Source organism: Plutella xylostella, chromosome 14 (genome assembly GCF_932276165.1).
Source record: "Plutella xylostella chromosome 14, ilPluXylo3.1, whole genome shotgun sequence".
In the NCBI taxonomy this organism is placed as follows: Eukaryota; Metazoa; Arthropoda; class Insecta; order Lepidoptera; family Plutellidae; genus Plutella; species Plutella xylostella.
Window position 1 is genome coordinate 2,550,210 of NC_063994.1, and position 22,107 is coordinate 2,572,316.

General features: G+C 37.6%; 4 protein-coding genes across 6 annotated transcripts in view; 2 read left to right on the forward strand and 2 right to left on the reverse strand.

The window, feature by feature from the left end:
- Positions 1-361: 361 nt before the first annotated feature.
- On the reverse strand, positions 362-8,253 carry LOC105383783 (nuclear transcription factor Y subunit alpha). Of its 3 annotated transcripts, none has more exons than XM_048625471.1 (9): positions 8,048-8,253; positions 7,247-7,409; positions 6,006-6,069; positions 4,999-5,115; positions 4,387-4,469; positions 3,203-3,373; positions 2,130-2,212; positions 1,509-1,611; positions 362-982 (listed from the first exon to the last, which is right to left on the reverse strand). In XM_048625471.1, exons 2-9 carry the CDS (start codon positions 7,400-7,402, stop codon positions 914-916), a joined length of 846 nt encoding a protein of 281 aa, XP_048481428.1. In that variant the 5' UTR covers positions 7,403-7,409; positions 8,048-8,253; the 3' UTR covers positions 362-913. The 3 variants fall into 3 exon arrangements, with proteins under 3 accessions (XP_048481428.1, XP_048481426.1, XP_048481427.1); XM_048625469.1 differs by having other exon boundaries at positions 8,032-8,251; XM_048625470.1 differs by lacking the exon at positions 8,048-8,253 and adding an exon at positions 7,668-8,024.
- Positions 8,254-8,783: 530 nt separating this feature from the next.
- Positions 8,784-11,728, forward strand: LOC105383784. Its single transcript, XM_011553893.3, has 4 exons — positions 8,784-8,971; positions 9,063-9,239; positions 9,404-9,766; positions 10,047-11,728. The coding sequence occupies exons 3-4, from the start codon at positions 9,417-9,419 to the stop codon at positions 10,723-10,725; spliced, it is 1,029 nt and encodes a 342-aa protein (XP_011552195.3). The 5' UTR covers positions 8,784-8,971; positions 9,063-9,239; positions 9,404-9,416; the 3' UTR covers positions 10,726-11,728.
- Positions 11,729-12,452: 724 nt separating this feature from the next.
- LOC125489488 lies at positions 12,453-14,255 on the reverse strand. Its single transcript, XM_048625464.1, has one exon. The coding sequence runs from the start codon at positions 14,091-14,093 to the stop codon at positions 13,410-13,412; it is 684 nt and encodes a 227-aa protein (XP_048481421.1). The 5' UTR covers positions 14,094-14,255; the 3' UTR covers positions 12,453-13,409.
- Positions 14,256-14,583: 328 nt separating this feature from the next.
- LOC105383790 (N-alpha-acetyltransferase 15, NatA auxiliary subunit) overlaps positions 14,584-22,107 on the forward strand; it is a 78,062-nt gene continuing 70,538 nt past the window's right edge. Inside the window, exons 1-10 of the mRNA XM_048625440.1 lie at positions 14,584-14,758; positions 15,048-15,132; positions 15,389-15,651; positions 16,316-16,623; positions 17,253-17,387; positions 17,861-18,001; positions 18,521-18,788; positions 19,398-19,554; positions 20,099-20,223; positions 20,717-20,930. Of these exons, the coding sequence (XP_048481397.1) occupies positions 14,702-14,758; positions 15,048-15,132; positions 15,389-15,651; positions 16,316-16,623; positions 17,253-17,387; positions 17,861-18,001; positions 18,521-18,788; positions 19,398-19,554; positions 20,099-20,223; positions 20,717-20,930 (1,753 nt within the window). The 5' untranslated portion in view covers positions 14,584-14,701. The remainder of the gene's footprint in view (positions 14,759-15,047; positions 15,133-15,388; positions 15,652-16,315; positions 16,624-17,252; positions 17,388-17,860; positions 18,002-18,520; positions 18,789-19,397; positions 19,555-20,098; positions 20,224-20,716; positions 20,931-22,107) is intronic.

Sequence of the window (22,107 nt, forward strand, 5' to 3'; positions counted from 1 at the left end):
CTGGTATTTCTGAACATATATTTATGAAGAGGCATTAAGTACCTGCCTATCTAGGATTTACTTTTCATGATTTTCCAACGTCTCTTATGACTAAAGTTTTTCTTAATGGCCACCCCAAATGTGTTACAATATCGATATTATTGTTTTTTGTAAGAAGAATTTTATGTGTTCATCTTGTTTCTATTATGGTTATCGGATCATGTTTTGTTTTGGTAAACTGATATTATATTATTATAGACTAGACTTGTGCAATTAATCTACCTGAATTATGTCTTTTTGAAATCATATTGATATTCTCTTTTGATATTAAAGTTTACTGTATTAGATAACTGGTATTATTTCAATCAAAAAGATAAATAGGTTTGCAATGTTTAATGTTTATTCTTGAAATATTGCATATAAAAATGTTTTCTACTGATGATATCTACTCAGTCACTTTATACATAACACATCTTATAGTTAATTTTGTGCCCCATCACTAATAACAAAAGTATTAATAACACAAACGTTATTTCAAGTTACAGTTTTATTATTAGTAATGGGGTTATTGTACGTAAATAAATTATCCAGATTTATTGCAAAAAGATCGCCCGGTATTTTGTTAAACAGTAAACAAAAGGGTGAATTAGAACTCACGAACACAACATATTGCGAACAAAAACAACATTTACACACAAATCATTAACAAATTCATCACACTATCACTTTTATCCAACAGTTTTCCTATCAAAAAATCACCACTTTTCACTTCAATGCTAATTTTAATAACATAAGTTTGAAACTACGGCTCAAGTCCTTGTCTAAAACCTGTAAAACCACGGCCTTCGCGCGCTTCTGGCGGATATTTGGTCCAATATCACAAACATTCGGTCCAACACTGGTCACACTAGTCGAATGCGACGTCCAATGTCTGCTATGTGGACTGCAGCGGCGCCAGGCGGCGCCACTGGTTCGGTTGGCATTTCTCCTCTTGTTCCTCTTCCTGAAAGTAAAGTTACAGATATTGCGTTAGTAATAATTCTTTTATTGCCATTTTTTTATTGAGTTTTAGGGATATCCATGATTTGAATGAAATAAAGGGACTGCGAACCGAAAAGCTACTCTTATCTGCAAGTTGGTGGGCTCGTGGCAGTAGGCCACTCACATCTACTGAAGAAGAGATGACTTTTGGGATAGATGCGATTCGTGAGTGGTGACCACAAACAGGCAAACTTAGCGTGGGACACTTACTAGCCCTCTGGACCGAAGACCTTAGACAGGTAACCCGTTAGAGGATGGATGAGGAAGACTGGGGTTTGGGGGTCACTCTATGAGAGATGCTTCGCGAGCCACGAATCTATCTCGTTGTATTAAACGTGCCGATTGCACGACAGCTCTCGTTCGTTAGATTTTGGTCAGTATAGAGACTATAGAGTAACCATGCTGAGTATTGTGCGGTTGTTCTTGGAACAGTAACTACAACACTCTGTCCAGCGGTAGATTTTTTAGAATTGAGAGTTTATACTAACTTGTATAATAGTAATGGAGACAGTTTCGTCGAGGTTGGTGGGCTTGACGTCTTCCAGCGTAATGCCGTGTCGCAGCGGGTCGTCTGACGCGAAGTCTTCCATTCTAGAATATTCACACGAGTGTTATGAGAAAAGGATACGTTCACTGGTGATAATGGTAAGTTTTCTTACTATGTTTTCAATAATTCTGATTATAATATGTGGAAGCTGTTCCAGAAAATAAAATGTTAGATTGTTTATATTCCATATCTTGCAAAGGGACATTTTGAAATATACCAATGGTTTTGAAGAACATCCACCGAATTTTGGAAAAATCCTATACCAACTATTGTTGTATGCAAATATGAATACTTTTAACAGTAATGCTATGTAGAATGCAAATAAGTCCTACTAATATTACTAATAAATGCGAAAGTTTGTGAGAGTTTGTTACTTCTTCACGTCATAAACGGCTGAAACGATTTTAATGAAATTTGGTATGAAGTTAGCTGACACCCTGGATTAACACATAGGCTATATTTTATCGCGGAATTCCATGGGAAAACTTTTTAAGGCGAAGCGACGCTCGCAGGAACAGCTAGTCCTATATAAATTGTTCTATGCAAATAATAATAAACTTACTTTCTGCTCCCCGAGTGGAACCGTCCGCCCTCACCACGGATCCTGTTCATCGCGTGTCGATGCCGCGACTCGTGTAGGTATTTCTGTAATAGAATGAGATATGGCTGTTACGTGACTTGCTTTGTTTAATGTGGTACTGGAAAACTTTATGAATTAGTGAGTGGGGAAGCGATGGAGTCAAATGTATTATTATAAGTTTTACATCAAACTCGATTTTAGCGTAATCATGATAATAATATGCTAACTAATAAAACGTACGCCTACTGATCGGGACTCTTGAATAATAAAGTCTGTATTTTAGTCTAGTTTAGTTTAAGTTAGGTACTAAATAGGTATCTCTCCTTAGGTATCTTCGGGGCGCGCAGAGTCACGTATAGCAGCGGCTCTAGACGAAGACACTAACTATCTCTCCAATACGGGTCTCTCCTCAGATACTAATTATCTCTCTTTAGGTCTACAATACTCACGGGTCTCTCCTTAGATACTAATTATCTCTCTTTAGGTCTCCAATACTAACGGGTCTCTCCTTAGATACTAATTATCTCTCTTTAGGTCTCCAATACTCACGGGTCTCTCCTTAGATACTCATGCATCTCTCTTTAGGTGCTAAAAACTCACGGGTCTCTCCTTAGGTACTAGTATCTCTCTCTAGGTGTACAATACTCACGGGTCTCTCCTTAGGCATCTTGCCCAGCTCGTGAAGGCGGGCACGCGCGGCGCGACGCTTCAGTATGCGCTTGTACTGGCGCGCTTTCACGTAGAGTAGTGGTTCTTCGTCTACTCAACTATAGTGTAACTACATATAGGTCTCCTTAGGTACGGTCAGGTGCAAAGAAACCTGACCCCCCTCTCATACTAACAATGCTTCTGAGAGGGGTCAGGTTTATCTGTCCCTTACTGTACTAGTATCTGCTATATGTCTACAATACTCACGGGTCTCTCCTTAGGTATCTTGCCCAGCTCGTGCAGGCGCGCGTTCACGAAGCGGCTCTTCGTCTACTCAACTATAGCGTCACTACTTATAGCTCTCTTCCTTAGGTACTAGTATCTCTCTCTATGTCTACAACACTCACGGGTCTCTCCTTAGGTATCTTGCCCAGCTCGTGGAGGCGTGCACGCGCGGCGCGGCGCTTCAGTATGCGCTTGTACTGGCGCGCGTTCACGTATAGTAGTGGCTCTTCGTCGGAAGCCGCGTCCGTGGAGGGAGATGGGGCGTTTTGGGTTGTGGAGGCGTTGTTTACCATCTGGTGGGCATTTCAAGGGCTTGTTAATATCGATAAAAATATATATGTACGCATGATTTACGCTATAACGCATCCCTCACCAAGCGTCTAAGTTGGTTGGTTATATGACTATGAGCGAGACGGTGACGGATGGCCGAGAGACACAGGATACAGCATACTGGTGTTCTTTGGGGCCATCCAGTGCAAGCGCATTGATGGCTGATGATGCTATCATCATTTAGAGGGTACTAGGGTTTATACAGTATAAATAAAATACAAATACAAAATACAAATACAAAATACAAATACAAAATACAAATACAAAATACAAATACAAAATATATTTATTTGACCCATTTTCACACACATTTTACAAATACACAAGTCAGTAAAAACATAGGTACATTAAGAAGTTACTTAAACTATTATTAGGTTAGCATGCAAAACTTAGGTAAGTTATTGGTGTTTTAACAGTGCTCAATATAGGTACTTAGGTAATCTAGGAATGTGTTATTTACATTTTTAATTCCACCTAAACTAGGTCTAGCCTGTACTATAGGAGGAAATGTTTTTCTAGCCAGTAGGTACATGTAGTATTGACAATGAAGGTATTTTGTGAGCGTTTACTCTTGTTACATTGTTAATGTTACATACAGATAAGTACTAAGAGAATTTGAGTTGCTATTTAAATTAAACAAACAATAAAGTTTATAATGAAGTTTATAGTGTAGGTAATTAATTTTATAATTATTTATGGGTAACATGAAATTAGATGCAAAGGATTTTTAACAAAAATTCTACTAATTAATTAATTAGGTAACAACAACCAACAAGTCCTCAGTTTCCTGATAGGTTCTGTTTATGAGCCACTTTTGCAGTTTTTTTTTTTTTTTAGCTACAGCCCTGGAGTTTGGGTATAAACTTAAACTGCTATTTAATTTGTTGTATATATATGGTCCAAGAAAACAAAAGAATCTATTAGTGAATATAGTGTTAAAAGATTGAGTTCGACAAATAATGTCAAAAGAACTCACCATGACGATGTTGGGCTGGCTGACCATCTGCTGCGGCTGCACGGCGTTCGCCACTTGAACTAAGTTGCCGTTCAGGTTTATCACTGAAACAAACACGAGAGGTTAGTAGAGGAAGGTATAGGACAGAGTTATTGGGTTGAGACGCCTGCATTAAGCAGTGGCTGATGATGATGAAACATTTTATCGGTATCCAAACTGAGGTTAACGTACTGTTGTGGACCTTAAAAAGTTGGGGTTTAACTTTTGGTTTAGAAGTTTAGCTGTAATACCTAGTAATAGGATACAGAAGTAGATAATTTTGGATTGATGTGTGTGTTGTTTGATTGAATGGATGTTTATTTATTTATACTTTTATTGCACAATAAACAGAAGTAAATATGTACAATCAGGTGGACTTAATGCTAGAAGCATTTTCTACCAGACAACCTGCAGGAGGTACCGGGATGTTCCGTAAGTTTGTTGTTTGTAACTATGTTTTCTTGACATTCCCACTACTCCTGCAGACTTTTGAGAATTACCGTTGTTTTTATTACGAATTTCCAAAAGGTGTTCAATATGAGGCGCTGACTGAGTGAGCTTTTGCAACACCCTGTATACTCTCCTCTACAGTACCTGTGGGCTGGTGTATGATCTGGTGCTGGTCGATGGCGGGCGCGGGCGGCTGGTACAGGAACGTCTGTCCGTCAGCTGTTTGGACTAGCTGCATGGGCTGCACCGAGTTGTTCGCTCCTGGGAATGGTGAAATGTTGTGTGAATAGGTTTCAGGTTTATAGAGATCTAGTTGGTAGCTACTGTGCTTTAAAAAAATTCTCATGAGAATACTGGCCTTACTATTAATCACGGGTGTGAGTGTCCTAAAAAAAAACATTTGGTCCATGAAAGATTAGTGACATGGTCTGTATTAAAGAGATAGGCTACTACATATCCAGGAATTTTGACAGGAAAGCCATTTAGATAGAAGCTCATGGGAAAATCTAGTTAGAATTGTGTTCAAGACTGTTTAGATTTGTTGATTATTTAATTGTTTATAGTTCGAATTGTTTAAGTTTAATAAAGTTTATTCGGTTATGTCTATAGGTAGGTAGAGATCTAATAAAGTTATAGTTATTGTTTGTAGTAGGTATAATATCTGGTAATAGTTTTAATAGTTTGTAAATATACCTAGTACAAGTTGTTTATTAATAAATAAACTATGAGGCTTGTTAGGCGCGATAATAGATAGTAGATAGTACCAATGAGGGCGCTTATGGTGCAAAGCGCTCTGATTGGTCGACGCATTTCTTGCCCCGCCTCCCACCGCCCGCGCGGCGGAGAGCGCATTTAAATATAGGCGGTCCGGGCCGCCTCGATCATTCCGCTCGCAGCCTCCAAGAAGCAAAGAAGCCTCCTAATAATAGAAGAAAAAAGCCTTCTCATTACAAGCACCTGCCCTGCCCTACAAGAAAGAAGAATCCCTGCTTGCTCTTCGATCAGCTTCACAAACGATTTTCGCAAACGATTCTACAAACGATTTTAATGTGACGTGCTGTATCGAAGGGGTGCGTCACAAATTGAGTTAATAAAAAAATGTCAGATGAGAAAATGTCAAATGTCTATGTCAGAGGCGAATATATCCTTACCTTGAAGACTTGATATCGGGACCACTTGTAGTTGCTGAAGCTGCTGTGTATTTGGAGCTGCCACCTAGAAACAGATAAACATAATTTTGAATTAAAGTTTGCATTATAAGTACTTAAAAATCACCAAAAACACTTATAAACACTTAGATCTTATGCCTATATATCACTCCTTCAAGATAAAGGGGTTTTTCCATTATCTCCATGGTTGATAGGCGGGTTGGAGATAAAAGTAAAATGACTGAATGAAATCGGTGAAATTATACAACTACCTGGATTTGTGGCGTTCCGAGCTGTTTGCATGTTAGGATAGAAAATTAATATTAATGAACATTTAATGAATGATTTATATCATGAATGTGAAATGAATAACATTCGCTGAGCGTGCATGCAATATTAAGCTGTAATAAAATCTATAGCACAGTTAATTAAGTAAAATGAACCTTTTTTAGACATGTGTGTAATGAATGCATGATAAAATTTTAAATAGCTACTAATTATTATTATTATAATTTTATTAATATAACTAATTTTTATGACAATGACTATTCAAGATAAATAATAAAAGAAAATAGACAAAGCAATGAACCAGAATTTTTGAACATAATATTGCATTTATGATGCAAAATTCATGTAAGTAGATGAACTGAAATTAAAATGATATATTCTTGGTAATTCATCTTTCAAAAATAAATACCTACCAGTGAAAAGTATGAAATTCCATAGCAAGCATGGAAATTCGTACAGTATAAATTAAGATTTTGTAGAAAACAAATTAAGCAAAGTAAAATAATAAAAAGATCTAGTGCAATTCATAACCTTTAACACAAAAAATACGAATACAGGTAGCCAGCTACAAAACCAACCATAAGAAACCTTATTAATTTTAACATTTGGGTTAAGTATAATCCTCCAAAGGCCACAAGATAAAAGAAAAGCAGGTTGGAGATTTCAGATAACACACACAGGACTTTATTGCCAGAAACTACATGCATGCCTATCCTTACAGTCATATCCAAAATGGATGAGGTTTTTTAGCAAGTTTCTTGTGCCATAGACCCTTGTGGCAAGCTATCTACAGAACTTATAAGAAGAAAGAATTTATATTCCAACAAACTCTGGGCAGTCAGCAACTGACAAGCCTGACAGCCCATATGGCTGGCTCATCCTCACACATCACAAACCATACAATTAGTCACAGACATGCTAAGAATAATCTCACCGAATCAATCTATGATACTGACCTGCAGTCCCGCAGGTATGGATGGCACTATCATGTGTTGTCCATTAGCTGTCTGCACGAGGTGGCCGCCTCCGTTGTTCATCTGCAGCACTTGCAGCTGCTGCCCGTTGATGGTCAGTACCGCCCCGTCCGAGTTCTGGATCTGGTTGTGATCCATGGTGGCGCTGGAAGTGGTTTGTATGGAAATGAAATCTTTGAACATTTATGGTGATATTAGACAGTTTTGGAGAAAGAAATATTTGCATTTGAGAATATTTATAAATGGTTTGTTATGATATGTAGTTTATTTACACTTAAGACTAACTAAAGTAGGCATTTTATTGGTAAACCTATAGAGGTGAGTAGATGTTTGTTTAATTAAATAAACATGGGTTGATTTAACATAAGCTAGGTCTGAGGCTAGGTCAAAAGAAATTACCAACCTAAACTTATAGTCATGTGTACTTATTTATATCTATCTTGGTCGGTTATTGATCGCTTCATTTCACACCAACTGATGTTCTATTGTTTATTTTAGGAATAAGTTTAAAATGTTGTTGAAACACTTTAATATTCCAAGTGTTCAAACATTCCAAAATTGTGATATCGAACATTGTGCGGCGGCGAAATCTACTCGAATTATCTATTCGGCCGAGGCCAAAAGCCAACTCATACAAAATGGCTGATATAATCTTCTAAAACCCGGAAACATTTCAGCGAAACAACATCGCGAACTTATATTTAATTGCAATCAACAAAGGACCCGTCCATGCCCGGATGATTTGTAGATGAAAATTGAGAACTTACATTGGATAAAACTCACGGGTTGCTCACGGGTTTTCAATGATTGGTTGACAAAGGATAACCAATGACCGGAGTCAATGAGCTGGCGGACGCTGTAGATTGGTTCGGCTCGCTACCACTCCCAAGGAAGCGCGCTCGGAGCGTGATCCAATGCTCGTGCGTAATTAACGCTTGTCTATGGTCGGAGTAGTGTTGCCGGCCAATAATGAAACGGTGTCGATCTCCAATAAGGTAGGTATCTGAGGAAAAAAGAGAGTGGTTTTGTTAAAATTTTAATTTAATGATAAAGTTCTCTTTTATAGTTGTTCTGTTATACAATTTTTTCAAGATACATATTTATGAATTACCGTACCGTACGGATTTATGTACTTACCTTCGCAACAACAGTCCTCAGCTGTCTTCATGCTACCTAACCATTACGTACTGGATCCTTGTTACGAACACCTCTCGACGTCTACGAACGTTGGCCAAGCGTCGCGTCGGCCGGCGACGACGACGACGGAGGGCTTCCCAAGCTTTATTTGACTATTGCTGGTCTTCAACTCTCCACTTGAGAGCTGAAATTGAAAAAGGACAAAGTAAAAACTAATAAAATAAAGAAATTTATTTCATGACTATGAGACTGAGCACAAAAGCACAATCTCATGATATACGTTTAGCAAGTCCTTCTTCCAAGAGCAAAACCATTTTTTTTTTCATTTGGTCACACTCTTCGAATTTGACATTGACGTTTTGAAAAAAATATTTTTTTGTCTATGAATCACAAAGACGCTTTCATTTCAGTCAAAAATTCTATTTTGTTTCCTTGTTTATTACCTACAAATAAAGCAAATTTCTTAGCAATTGTGACTATAACAATTACCCGGTACCCATAAGATGAATTCAATACTATTCGAGGAATCAAGCCGTGATTATTTAGCGTTGCACACTGCGGAAAATTTAAGTAGGTTATAAACTCTTCTTTTCAAAAATCGAAGTGTTATTCAACTGTTTCTGACAATAATGCTCATCTTTGTTTATTTTTACGTTTTCAGAGAAGTTATACACGAACACTGTGAATACTACAGCGTTGGTGAAGGAGTTGTTGGAGGTTAACCTGTCGCTGACTGCGTACATTGAGGAGAGCAAGGCTCGTCTCGAGGAGCTGCGTCTAAACCTCGGCCACGCCGCTAAGAGCTCGCAGGAAGTCGTCGAAATATTCACTGAGAAGTGTAAGTCTTATTGATACAAGTTTCATAGAAGACAAAGTAATTTCATCATGATGGTCACCAGGTTTAGTATACCACTGCTAGGCATAAGCTATACCCAAGTAGCACCATAGCACTCACTTATCTTTGGTAATAAAAAAAAACTTACACAAATCTTTCATTTTCAGAATTAACCAAATCATGTCCACATCGCCAGCAACGCCAATCAAGTACAATCTCAAAAAAAGAAACATGGCCACTCTTACTAGCCTCAAATCTTTTGTTGAAGATAACAACAACACCTCCAAATCAATCAGTAGATTACAAGCCCGAACCTTTGTGTCCTGGTATAAACGCATGATAGACTATGAAAGACAGAATTTTGCGCTATATTTGTCAGATGAAGTTGTATTAGAGTGGTTTGGTAAAACAATCAGAAAGCGGAAGAAGGTTGCATCTTTCCTAAAGTATGACATGCAGAGTTCAAAACATGATCTTACAACTGTTGAGAGTATAGAGAGGATAAGTGTGAGGGAAGATCATAACCCAAGGTAGGTAATCTCTGGTTAGCTTTATGTATGTGTAATACTCATTACAACTCATTTAATAAACCCTTCTATCTTATAATATGCCTGGTTTTTGTTTATTTATTTGCACTTTTCCTTTAACCTCTTCCTTATTTTCCTATCATAATGCTTTTGTGAACATCATACATAGATTCATAGCATTAATCATAAACTGAAAATAAATAAATTCAATATGCATAGCTAGAATAATACACATGTACCATAGAAAGTGACTATAAACTAAGTACATATTATTTAATTTCAGAAAGTTGGAATTTGATGTTGATGAGAAATTGGCAAGCCCCCTTCACTCACCTGAAATTATCAAAACAAGATATGATAGAATGCCCCCAATTAAAAATAGGAAGAGACCTGGACTGCGATCCAGTGGTAATAGTCCAGAATGGGATAAAGATTGCAAGCCAGTAGATGCTGATATAGGGGCTACAAACAGGAAGAAAGCTAAAAGGAACTATGACAGTATAAATCATAAGCTGGAGATTGATGAGCGTGCCAGTGATAAAAGCAGTACTATTTTAGACACTTCAGAATTAACAAGCAAAGGTGATGGTGCCTTAGTTAGGAAAGCTCAAAGAGTCTGCATGCTCATCACACCACCAAACTGTGAGCAGGGCCAAGGAGACTGTCTGCCGTCCACTAGCTCTGACTCTGAGATGTCCCATGCAGCGCTGAATGCTCAGCTGCCAAAGAAGGCTGTAGAATGCAATGGTTATATATCATTCACAAGGACTAGGAACAGTAGGAGTACTGACGCTATGAAATGGGAAAGAAAATGCAAAGTGCAAATAAGCTATTCTGAAGACCCACTCAATGTTGGGGAGTACATTATATGGGCAATACATTATACTGATGAAAGCAAATGCAGAAGGAATCTGTTGGCTGCATTTGAAGAAGTTGCCAATGAGGACATGAAGAAGATTTAGTATTACATTATGTACAGATCTACATATAAAACATATTTTTATTATGCTGTTATAAAGTTATATTTTCATATATTTTATAACATTTACACTGTATTGGGAGATTCAGCTGATTTCTTTGATGAATTTTATAAAAGCAATGAGCAGAACCATTAACATTCCAGTCTTCCAGCTACTTTGCATTCAATGGAGCATTATAAAATGTACTGTAACTGCAGTCATAGTATTTTTTCAGATATAATCTCAATAGATTTACTTGAAACCCACCAAATAAGATAATTTGTTATACACTTATGATAAGTTGGCTAAGAATATTTGGTAAACTATATTTTAGTATTTGTTCATATTTCCTAAATGACTAGGTAATCTAGGTATGGTCTTATAATAGGTGGCCCTGTATGTCATGGTCCGAATAAAAAATTGTGATAGAACTATATACTTATCTACAACAATATGTTTCAGTCTTTAGTTGCTTCTTAATTTCATGGTATGAATGGGCAAATATGGATAACTGACAATAATACATATTTTCAGCAAAGGCTATGCACATCTGTGTGACCCATTGGTAGGGGAGACAATAGATTTTGATTTCTAAGAAACAATATTGTCTGCCAGAGGGCTTAACACACTGAGGGCACACTGTTCAAATATGATTGGATATAGTATTTTATGATTATGAATTGATGAAATAATCAGCAGAATATTACCTACGAGGTACTTACGAAGTACCTCATGATTTGTGCTTGTGCATTCATTAGGTAAATATTATTTGACTCAAAGTGGATAAAGCAAATGTGTGCCATTATGTAAAATTTACAAATTGCAAAGACCTACTTACGGAATCTTTAAATAGGTTAGTTGTTATGAATATGAGATTTGCCTTTAATTTTAAGTTTGAATGCTTGTTTCTGATTACTTTTAAAGTTTAGTTGTGTATGACATAAATATTTTTTGTTTCATTATTATGTTAAAGTTAGACTATGATACAATAAATGATGTTAAGTAATGAATGTTTTTCACTTATAAAACTTACAATTAACAAGTAAGTATAACTTACCCTGTTTCTGTAAGCTCTTGAGATACAAAATTGTGTCACTGACCAATATAGTTAGGGGTCATAATAAATTCCAAAAAAAAATTGTTATTCCACTTTGCATCGGCATTAAACTATTAGTGACTAGTGACATTTGTTTTATTTTCGTTTTCGCGCGCTTTTCGTAGGTTAACACAGAACAGAATACACTTATTATATACCTCATTTAGGCTGCGTTTACACAATTTATAAGTGCAAAAATGAAAAGCATCAAAACCGTTACAAAAAAAAACATATAATGCATATAATAATGTATACTAAGCAGGTGATCTACCACTATTCTAGTGAAGATTGGAAGATAGAGATAAACCTTGAGGGAAGATAGAGGGAGCAATGCATTACTTATTTACTTGCATAATGCACCTACTTTTCTAGTCTATGGTAGATGAGGATTGCGGATTCCGCTTCCTCTTCGGGACGAGAGAACTTCCTCCATGGAAAGAAATACATTTTAAAGCCAGATTTACACACTGTTTAGTGCGAGTGTAAAGTACATAACAACGTATTTTTGAAAGATTGAAGAGTTTTGAAAATATTACACTTACACTAAACAGTTGAGCGATGCGAAGCGCCGCCGCCCGCCGCCGCGCCGTGTAGCAGGGACTGGTCCATATAATAATGTAATAAAACAAGTGTAGAAGGTACACAATTATTGTAATCATACAAATTATTTATTTACCCTACATCCCACGCAATACACTGCCTGGCAGTCTGCTTCCAATCACATATTGTCATTAATTTTATTATCAAACTAACCATTTCCGGTAAGACATTATTTGGCACTCTGTACTCAAGTAGGTACTTTTCGATTTAATACAAAATTTTATGTTAGTTGGACTTGGACACAAAAACAATATTATTATTATGTGATGATTGATAATACAGTAGTATGTGCATGGCACTAGTAAATTCATAAATTCTAACAAAAATGCAAAATATATAATAATATGTGTAATCAAATAAAGAATACAATAATAAAATTATGAATGAACAATAATCAGGAAGGTACTTATACACACTTGTATAAAGTACCAAAATGCTTAAGCAGTAGTATGCTCCTTGTACTTATTTATTGTAAATGAAATTCACTGGTCACATTTGTTTGAAAATAAAGGTACAATCTGCAAAAGAGATATTATGTTTCCACCACCATTTATATAAGGAAAAAATATTACTGAATTCATTTACCAAGTCTGATATTGAGGATCAAACTGTTAGCCCTATGGGTGGATATATATCTCTTTAGATGACAATTTTGATACAGCACTTCTTACAGATATAACATACAACAAGAGTGAAGGTAGTGATTCAAAATATTCAGATCTAATGTGGAATCTAATACTGTATGAAATGAAAGTAGATCACATAATTCTTAAGACTAGCACTATTGCTGTATTGTTTTTAAAACTAATGAATACAAAAAAAAGAATAAACACACATACCTACCTAACATGCTCAATTTATAGCTTTGTAAAATTTTGTTACCATCATTTTTAAACTCAAAAATTCCTAGTCTTCTTTAAAATAATTGATATTCTGATAAAATACTTTCCAATTCCATAGTCCAAAACTTAAAAATAATTTGAAATGTTCACTATTGTATACTGGGATCCATCTCATTGCCATCATTCAGTGCATTGCTGTCTTCCATTTCCTCCTTGGCATCATTAGGCCCCATGGGCTCGGGCTCGTTGATGGGTGCATTCAACACTGGGTTCAGTATTGGAACCTGCGCCGCCGGAGTCACTTTCGAAACCACCGGTGCAGCAGCACTCTTGGTACTTAAAGATAACTTCAATCTTTCCACTTCCTTCTCTAGCTCCTCTATCTTTTGCTTTCTTTCACTTAGCTGTGTCGTCAAAGTATCTTTCTCCAATCTCAATGTTTCTAAAGTAGCAGATTTACTCACTTGAAGATTCTTAAGAGACTGCAACTCAGTTTTGCACAGGTCTACATCGACCAGAGTGTGGTTGATCTTTGACTCGTACTTAGATATCGTGTTTTTGTAGCCATCTAGTTCCGGAATAAGTTTAGATTTCTGTTTGTGTAATTCACTCACTTTGTTCTTGTAAACTTCTTTATCTTCTGCTAATGCAATGTTTTGAGTGTTACAGGACGACTGTTTGTGTGAGCAGTCCTGTATTTGTAAGCTCATTTCTCCAATACGATCTTGGAGGGCCCCTTCCAAGCTCCAGCTATTGAGCAATGATAAAACTAAAAAAATGCAAACGCCAAACACAATATACATGGGCCAACGACGCATGTTTTCAAGACCCATATTAAAACTCACAAGAAATATAAAAATAACAAAGTTTAATTTTGTTTTTAGTATTTTTGTTCAATAGTTTTATGAATCGTTTGTTTTACCACTGAAATCTAAACAAATAATTTTGATTTCACGGCTCGTTTCATAAATAATGACAATTGAATTGACAATGACAACAAACGCTCACTGACATTTGACATTGACAGCTACAAGTGTTGCCATTATATGCAATGATTTCGATTTGTATGAGTTGTATGACCATAGACAAAGTGAAATAAATATGCAGTCACAAATAAATATACCTAAAAGAAATCTTATTCAGCCCTAGAATAACTCAAATAGAAATGTTAAGAAGTTCCCTCAGTTTACTGTACACACCTTTTGATTTTTGTCATTCTTGGATCAGCAAAATGTTTCATCATCAGTCGCAGTTTTGCGGCGTACCTAATAAAAAAATATTACCATAGACAAATTTTAGACATTGGTCACGTGACTTTTGTAACCGGCCATAGACAATATTCCTCCTCATCGACTTCTTTGGTTTACAGCCACGAGGTTTTTAGCAATAATTCAATTTATTAGCGAAATAATAAAAAGATACTCAAATAGTATCGAACAAAATGCCTCCAAGTAATCCTTTGCCGCCAAAAGAAAATGCACTATTTAAACGAATTTTGGTAAGTTTGGTGATAAACATTTCGGTTTCTGTGCTTGTCACTCCACTGATTATCTCAACATTTGCCGAGATTTGGAATTATATCATTTACTAATATTTTACGCTACAGTTCTTACTTTTGATAATGTAGTGTATAAGATATTATGTATTGGCCAATAATAGGTTGCCGCTGGAGTAGCTATTTGTTGACATTAATTGATATTCAGTGATAAAGTTCTTGACTCTGCTACCTTTGAGCTTCGGTCTAATTATAAATAAGCAGAGGTTAATGAGTTACATATTACTTTCAGCGTTGCTATGAACACAAACAATACAAAAATGGGTTGAAATTCGCCAAGCAAATCTTGACTAATCCCAAATTTACAGAACATGGAGGTAAGTTATATACCAATTTATTACTATAATTAATCGGATTTCATTCTTTATTTCATGAAAAACAATCGAGTTACGATTAGGTAGGTATTATTAAAAAACACTTGGTTCAAAGAAGTTTTAATTTTAGTAAATTAGATATGGCATGCATGCATATGCCTGAAGGAATAAATCTAAAAGTGAATGTTGGTCACTTATCATCAAAATCAAGAGACCAAAAGTTGCACCTGGTTACATAATTGCGATTTTTAATTTTCAGAAACTTTGGCTATGAAAGGATTGACTCTTAATTGTCTCGGACGAAAAGAAGAAGCCTATGAATATGTCCGCCGTGGCCTCCGCAATGATCTCAAGTCGCCTGTCTGTTGGCACGTCTTTGGGCTGCTCCAACGCTCCGATAAGAAGTATGATGAAGCAATCAAGTGCTACCGCAATGCACTCAAGTGGGAAAAGGAGAACATTCAAATTTTACGAGACCTTTCCCTTCTTCAGATCCAGATGAGGGATTTGGAAGGTTACAAGGTTAGCCTTGTTATAATTATTTCCAATTTATATAGGGCTGAGCAGTGGTAGCTCAGTCGGGTAAGTGCCCGCTTCTCACACCAGAGATGCGGGTTCAAATCCCGGCACTGACATGTACCAATGAGTTCTTTGAATTTAAGTACATGTATACCATCGCTCTTACGGTGAAATAAACATCGTGAGGAAACCTGCATGTCTAGATTTAGCACATCTAGATATGTGAACCCACCAACCCACAGTGGACCAGCGTGGTGGGAAATGGTCGAAGCTTAGGAGTTGAGACCTTGGGGATATGCACCAAGGTTCCATTCGAGAGAGCCAGGTATTTACACCCCCACAGAGAATAGAATAGAATATAGGGCTAGGTCTAAAACCCTCCTTCATTGGAAGGAGATCCATGCCCCAGCAGTGGGGACATAATGGGTTGTAATATGCATGTTAAAAGAGAACATTTATTTATGTAGAAGTAACCCAAAGGAGATTCTTCCTACACACACACTACTATATTTTGTCATTACTGCAACTACAACTTAAGTTTGGAGTTTTTAACACTTAAAAATAATATCAGATAGGTGAAATAAAGATAATTATTTTTGCATACTTTTTTATGTATCTAGTTTGGGCTTACTAAGGCCATTAACATTTCTACTCTATCCATTTCCAGGACACACGCTACCAACTATTCATACTAAGGCCGACCCAGCGGGCGTCCTGGATCGGTTTCGCCATGAGTTACCACTTACTGGAGGACTACGAGATGGCCAACAGTATCCTGGATGCGTTCCGCACCAACCAAATGAAGGGGCCTTATGACTATGAGCACTCGGAGCTGCTTCTCTACCAGAACATGGTGTTAGCGGAGTCAGGGCAGTATGAGCGGGCGTTGCAGCATCTGCATAAGTTCTCCAGCCAAATCCTGGACAAGTTGGCTATAAAGGAGAACTCTGCCGAGTATTATTTGAAATTGAAAAGGTTTGTGTTGTATCCATTTATGTTTAATGAAACAATTTTGTGCATGTTGTTAGGCATGGGCTATTTTAGGAATAAGAAAGCTCCAGAACCTAGGCTCTTTGATGATTAGGTCAAGAACCAAGCTTAAATAAGGTCCGTAAATTAATGATTGATGTCTCAACATGTGCCTGCAAAGCATTTTTTTTGGTCATCAAAAATCAACCTGTAAATCAAACTTTTTATATTTTTTATGTTTTATGTTTTTTATTTTTTTATGTTTTTTTTTTGTGTGTCAAGTCAAGTCAGTCCGTGACTTCACCCAGGGGTTCTAGTTGAAAACCAGCGCTATGGTGTGGTTTAGTACCTGCCATAGCATCAAGCTGAACTAGAACCCATTTCAGCACCGAGAAGCAACATTCTTTTAATTACTTATTTTTTTTATTTACTTTATAACCTTTTTCTTGTAAATGTATGTGTTGTTTCTGTGTGTGTTAGAAATAAATAAATTTTCTTCTTTCTTTCTTTCAAACTGAAAACTTTTTCCTATGGGGTGATTTTTACAGCCATTTTGTAGCTGGCTTTGAGTAACATCCATGTGTAGTTGTGCACTGTAGGGAACAAAGAGTAATTGATAAAGTATATTATTCCAGGTTCAAAGAAGCGGAGGCAGTTTATGAGGATCTACTGAAGAGGAATCCTGAAAATGTGATGTATTATCACAAGTTAATAGAAGCTAGACAGCTTACAAGCACTGATGACAAAGTGGCCTTCTTTAATATTTTTAAGTGAGTATTGTTTTACCATCGTTACAATAACTAACAGTTGGTTGATTAAAGAAAAAGTCAACCCTCATAAGTGGAAGAATTTGTTGCCTGCGGCTAATATAATAAATCATAGTTAGACAATCTAGATCATAACAGCATGCTTTCTGAACATTGGGCATCCCTTTGTCCAAAATAAGTTAACTATCAGTATTGTAGGTATTGCACCAAATAGATAGTCAAAAATTTATGGAGAAACGGCGTCGACAATGCCGATGAAGTGGACGCACTTATGATTTCCATACAAAGAATACTGAATGCGTTGCATCCGTTGGGCACCATACCGAAAGGTCGGTCGCTTTTTAGGTAAGCGACCGACCTTTCGGAGAGAGGAGAGATTTTCTTCTAAAATAATCCGTGTGTCCGAAAATCCACACAAAATCTCTTTTTCAAAAAAACTTTATTCTCTAAAACCCCTCTTACCCCCCATGTTCCAGGGCTGAGTATCCGCGAGCAATAGCCCCGCGGCGACTCCAGTTGACGGCGGCGCCGGCGGGCCCGGTGTTCCGCGAGCTGGTCGACGCCTACCTGCGCAACGGACTCAGGAAGGGCATCCCGCCGCTGTTTATTGATGTCAGGTGGGTTGGTTTGAACTTTAGTAGTGAAGGGTGATTTTGGGTTGTTGAGTCGATGGTTAGTATACTCTGCCACTGACTGAGGAAGGGCATCCCGCCGCTGTTTATTGATGTTAGGTGGGTGGTGGGGCGTTTTGAACTTTACTAGCGAAGGGCTTCTTCAGCTGTATGTCAGCGAAAATTTGCAGAAGAATATATTTAAAAATAACTGTTTATATGAGCTGCCACTCCATCGTCCAGAATTTACCATTCATACCAAAAATTACAAAACATTGCTTGAAACACCTTGGAGCTTTGTAGTATGTATAACTTGGTAAGCAATGATGGTATATGGTTTGTTTTGCAGTGTGTGGATGGTTATTAAGGCAATTGTAAAAAAATTGCTATTGGACCTCATAATTATCATAATATTGGTGGCCACTCCTAGATAATTATATCCTAACTTTCACGTATCACACTTATGTCACCATGCCTAATACTGAAATTGCAATTGTAAACAACCATATCCTTTTTATATTCTAGAACGCTATACGAAGACAAACAGAAGTTGGAAACGATAGAAGAATTAATGCTGCAATACCTAGACAACTTATCTAAGACGGGACACTTCAGTTCTGTCCCCGAAGCCGACCTACCCCCGGCCAGTGCTATACTGTGGGTGTACTACTACGCGGCCCAACACTATGACTGGAAGAAAGACACGGATAGAGCGCTCGAGTATATAGACATGGCCATCGAACACACACCCACCTTGATCGATCTGTTTATTATGAAGGGAAAGATTTATAAGGTAAGGTTTGATGATTTAATATAAGTATGCATGCTTACTATATCCCATTCCACGGTTAAAGACATCTGACACAACCCTTATTACATTCAAATAAGGGTAGTATTTTTTTGTATCAGATGTCTTTCCACATGGAATGGGATATAGTGTATAGTAAGGATAGATACATATTATGTCTTAAACACTTCACATATCTATAGATATTCTAAGGATGATGTCTAAAACATAAAGCTTTATAAGTAAGTTACAATCACATCAACTGATCTATGATCTAATGCGCAGAGGAATGTGTTATTCATTTCCACATGTATATATTTTGACTACTTGACCCAAGGTCTCTCACAACACTGACTCAACCTTTCTGATCCCGACCGGTTACCGTACCGGTGCTCACGTCGCAAAAAGACATCCTATGCGAATTTTCTTCAATACACAGTTTTTGTGCTTTACATATTATTTCCCGGTCAGTACAGTTGCCCCTGAAAATTATATCATATGGTAGCGCTGATACTACATACCCATGGTAAGCTGTTAAAAGGGAATCTGTTTTTACTACTTTGTTGAGTTTAAATATTAAACCATCATGTAACCCACCCATCTCCCTCCCCCCAGCACTGCGGCGACCCGGTCTCCGCCTACTCGTGGCTCCTCGAAGCCGCAGCCCTAGACACGGCGGACCGCTACGTGAACAGCAAGTGCGCTCGCTACATGCTGCGAGCCGGCCACCACGCAAGAGCCGAGGAGATGTGCGCCAAGTTCACCAGGGAGGGTATGTCATCAGCCTATAATCTGCAGGATATAGCAATATGCTGTACTAGCATCATCATCAGCCCATAATCTGCTGAATATAGTCCACTATATGCTTTCCTCGGGCTAAGACAAACAGTTGAGCAGATACTTTAGACCGCGTCCACGACGCCAGCGGGTCTCCTTGTGTGGAGTTCTGTGTTTCTGTGGAGGCATGTGATTCTTCGACATTGAGTAAAATAACACTAGTGCGTGCCGTCGCTCTGCCCTTATATTCTATAAGAGCGGGAGCAAGAAACTCCATAGCTATCTTTTAAAATATATATAATTATATAAATTGAGGGCCCTACCATCAAAATATAGACACATCACACATGCTAAAAGATATCAGTTGGCTATCGAACGCTTCATAAATGTGTAAAAAAATATACCTACACCCATTCAACAACCTCATATAGTTTTGGTAGTTACCATTGAGTATGGAGGGTACACCCGAGCCCGCGCGTTCTATGATAGTAACACAGTAACTATCTATCTTCCTAACCTAACAATCCATGTGTCCCCAGGCGTCCCAGCGACGGAGAACCTGAACGAGATGCAGTGCATGTGGTTCCAGACGGAGGCGGCGCTGTCCTACCAGCGGCTCGGCCAGTGGGGCGACGCGCTCAAGAAGGCGCACGAGATCGATAGGGTGAGTGCGTGGAGTGTTGTTAATGGCGCAATGTAATTACACAACCATTGTTACTAGTAGGTAGGTATTATTATTAGGAATCATAATGATTTTTGATTAAAAAAAAAATCTTATTTGCACACCCGTACTTTTAGCTCTTGTAGGTCGACTGGCAGAAGATGCTTTGAGCATGAAGTCTACCTGAATGTATATAACTAACGTAAATTGTGCAATAAAGTATAAATAAATACTAGTCTTGGGAGATTATTACCGTTTAATCTCACAGTCATCTGGCTAAATGCTGTTCTGTTGTTTTTCTATTTAGGTATATGGTACACGTGTAGATTCTAGATGCAGAAGTTAGATCTTGTGGTTTACGTACCCCAACTCTCCTACCGAAAGGATTTTGGAGTTTCTTACCCCTTCTTATCTGTAGAATATAAGAGCGGTCACCTTTTTTTGCGAATTAATAGTAGCTTACTTACGAAATAAAATAATTTATTTTCTCTTTCAGCATTTCTCCGAAATAATGGAGGACCAGTTCGACTTCCACTCGTACTGCATGCGCAAGATGACTCTCCGGTCCTACGTGGGTCTACTCCGGCTCGAGGACGTGCTGCGGTCGCACCCCTTCTACCTGACGGCGGCCAGAGTGGCCATCCAGGTGTATGTGAGGCTGTATGACAAGCCCGAGCCGCCGGCGGCGCATGCGCAGAGTGCTGTTACAGGTATGTCTATGATAATGTCTGTTATTCAAAGACTGACAGTATTTCTAATAATTTCTTATTTTCTTACTTACATCGCTGGCTCAGCGACCCGATGTGGATCTTGGTCTCCGACATTAAAGTGCGCCAATCTCTATTATGTGCCTTTGTTTAACACGGGTTTGCAAATTACGTAAACGAAGAAAGTTTACGGCTTGTTCTGCTTAAGTTATCCTTCAAAAGTTTCATGATAATTTCCGCTAGAGGCGCCACTTTGTATGCGAGAAAACGGGAACTTCTTAGTTTTCAGCAAACTATTTTTCAAACTCGAAGTAGACCTACAGTTTGTCCCTGTTAAGTTGTAGTCTCAGATGTGTAGTGAAATAATATTTATTTATTTATTTAATTCTTTATTTAAGATAATATTGCCCCTAAACTTAACAAATGTCCGCACTACATAAGTTCACCTTTCTCGACGGTGTACCCATATCTTCGGCCTTACGGCGAACGATATCAGGGTGAGAAAACCTACAAATCTAGATATAGATCCATCAACCTGCAGTGGTTCACCAGTCTGGTGATAAAGAGCTTATACAGGAGAGCTAATTCATTCAATACCGCTCGTAAGTATCTAGTTTACGTTCTACTGGCGTGAACAAGACCACGAAAAGATTGCCACTGGTCTCTGTTTATTAATAACTTATAGACATGAAGATTTTCTACTTGTGGGGTCGATTTCAACTGTTATAAGGTCACGCGTTTGATACGTCGATTGTCTTCATACTACAACCTCACAAAATGCACGTGAAAAATCGTACAAATAAACCATTAGTGCAATTACTTAACTAAATTAAGTTAAGTTTTAATATGGTAATTAAATTAGATCCTGCATAATCCAACTACGACATAATTACTAAACTCATAAACGACTATTAAAGTGTATGTCCACTATAATATTACTATAATGCGTAATAAATAGCAAAATGAATTTAAAGGCGCCATACAGGATGTTTTCATATCATAGTTTTATAATGACTCTCATTAACGATTAATTAATATATCTCAGTCAAAATCTAGGGACAAATAAACTGTACCTTGTATACATATTTATAATTTATCCTGGACAGTCGGCGATTAACAACTGACTAATCCTTTTACCTCAGTGACAAACCCTGGTCCAGCTCTAGATTTTGTCACTGAT

What these genes read in the sequence shown, in the direction of transcription:
- LOC105383784 (XM_011553893.3), top strand. Translation starts at nt 9,417, where the DNA reads ATGTCCACATCGCCAGCAACGCCAATCAAGTACAATCTCAAAAAAAGA. An exon ending in AGGGAAGATCATAACCCAAG is followed by an intron (nt 9,767 to 10,046) that starts GTAGGTAATCTC and finishes ATTTAATTTCAG; the next exon opens with AAAGTTGGAATTTGATGTTG.
- LOC105383783 (XM_048625471.1), bottom strand. Translation starts at nt 7,402, where the DNA reads ATGGATCACAACCAGATCCAGAACTCGGACGGGGCGGTACTGACCATC. An exon ending in AGATACCTAAGGAGAGACCC is followed by an intron (nt 2,213 to 3,202) that starts GTGAGTGTTGTA and finishes ATTCTATTACAG; the next exon opens with AAATACCTACACGAGTCGCG. An exon ending in TTCCACTCGGGGAGCAGAAA is followed by an intron (nt 1,612 to 2,129) that starts GTAAGTTTATTA and finishes TGAATATTCTAG; the next exon opens with AATGGAAGACTTCGCGTCAG.
- LOC125489488 (XM_048625464.1), bottom strand. Translation starts at nt 14,093, where the DNA reads ATGGGTCTTGAAAACATGCGTCGTTGGCCCATGTATATTGTGTTTGGC.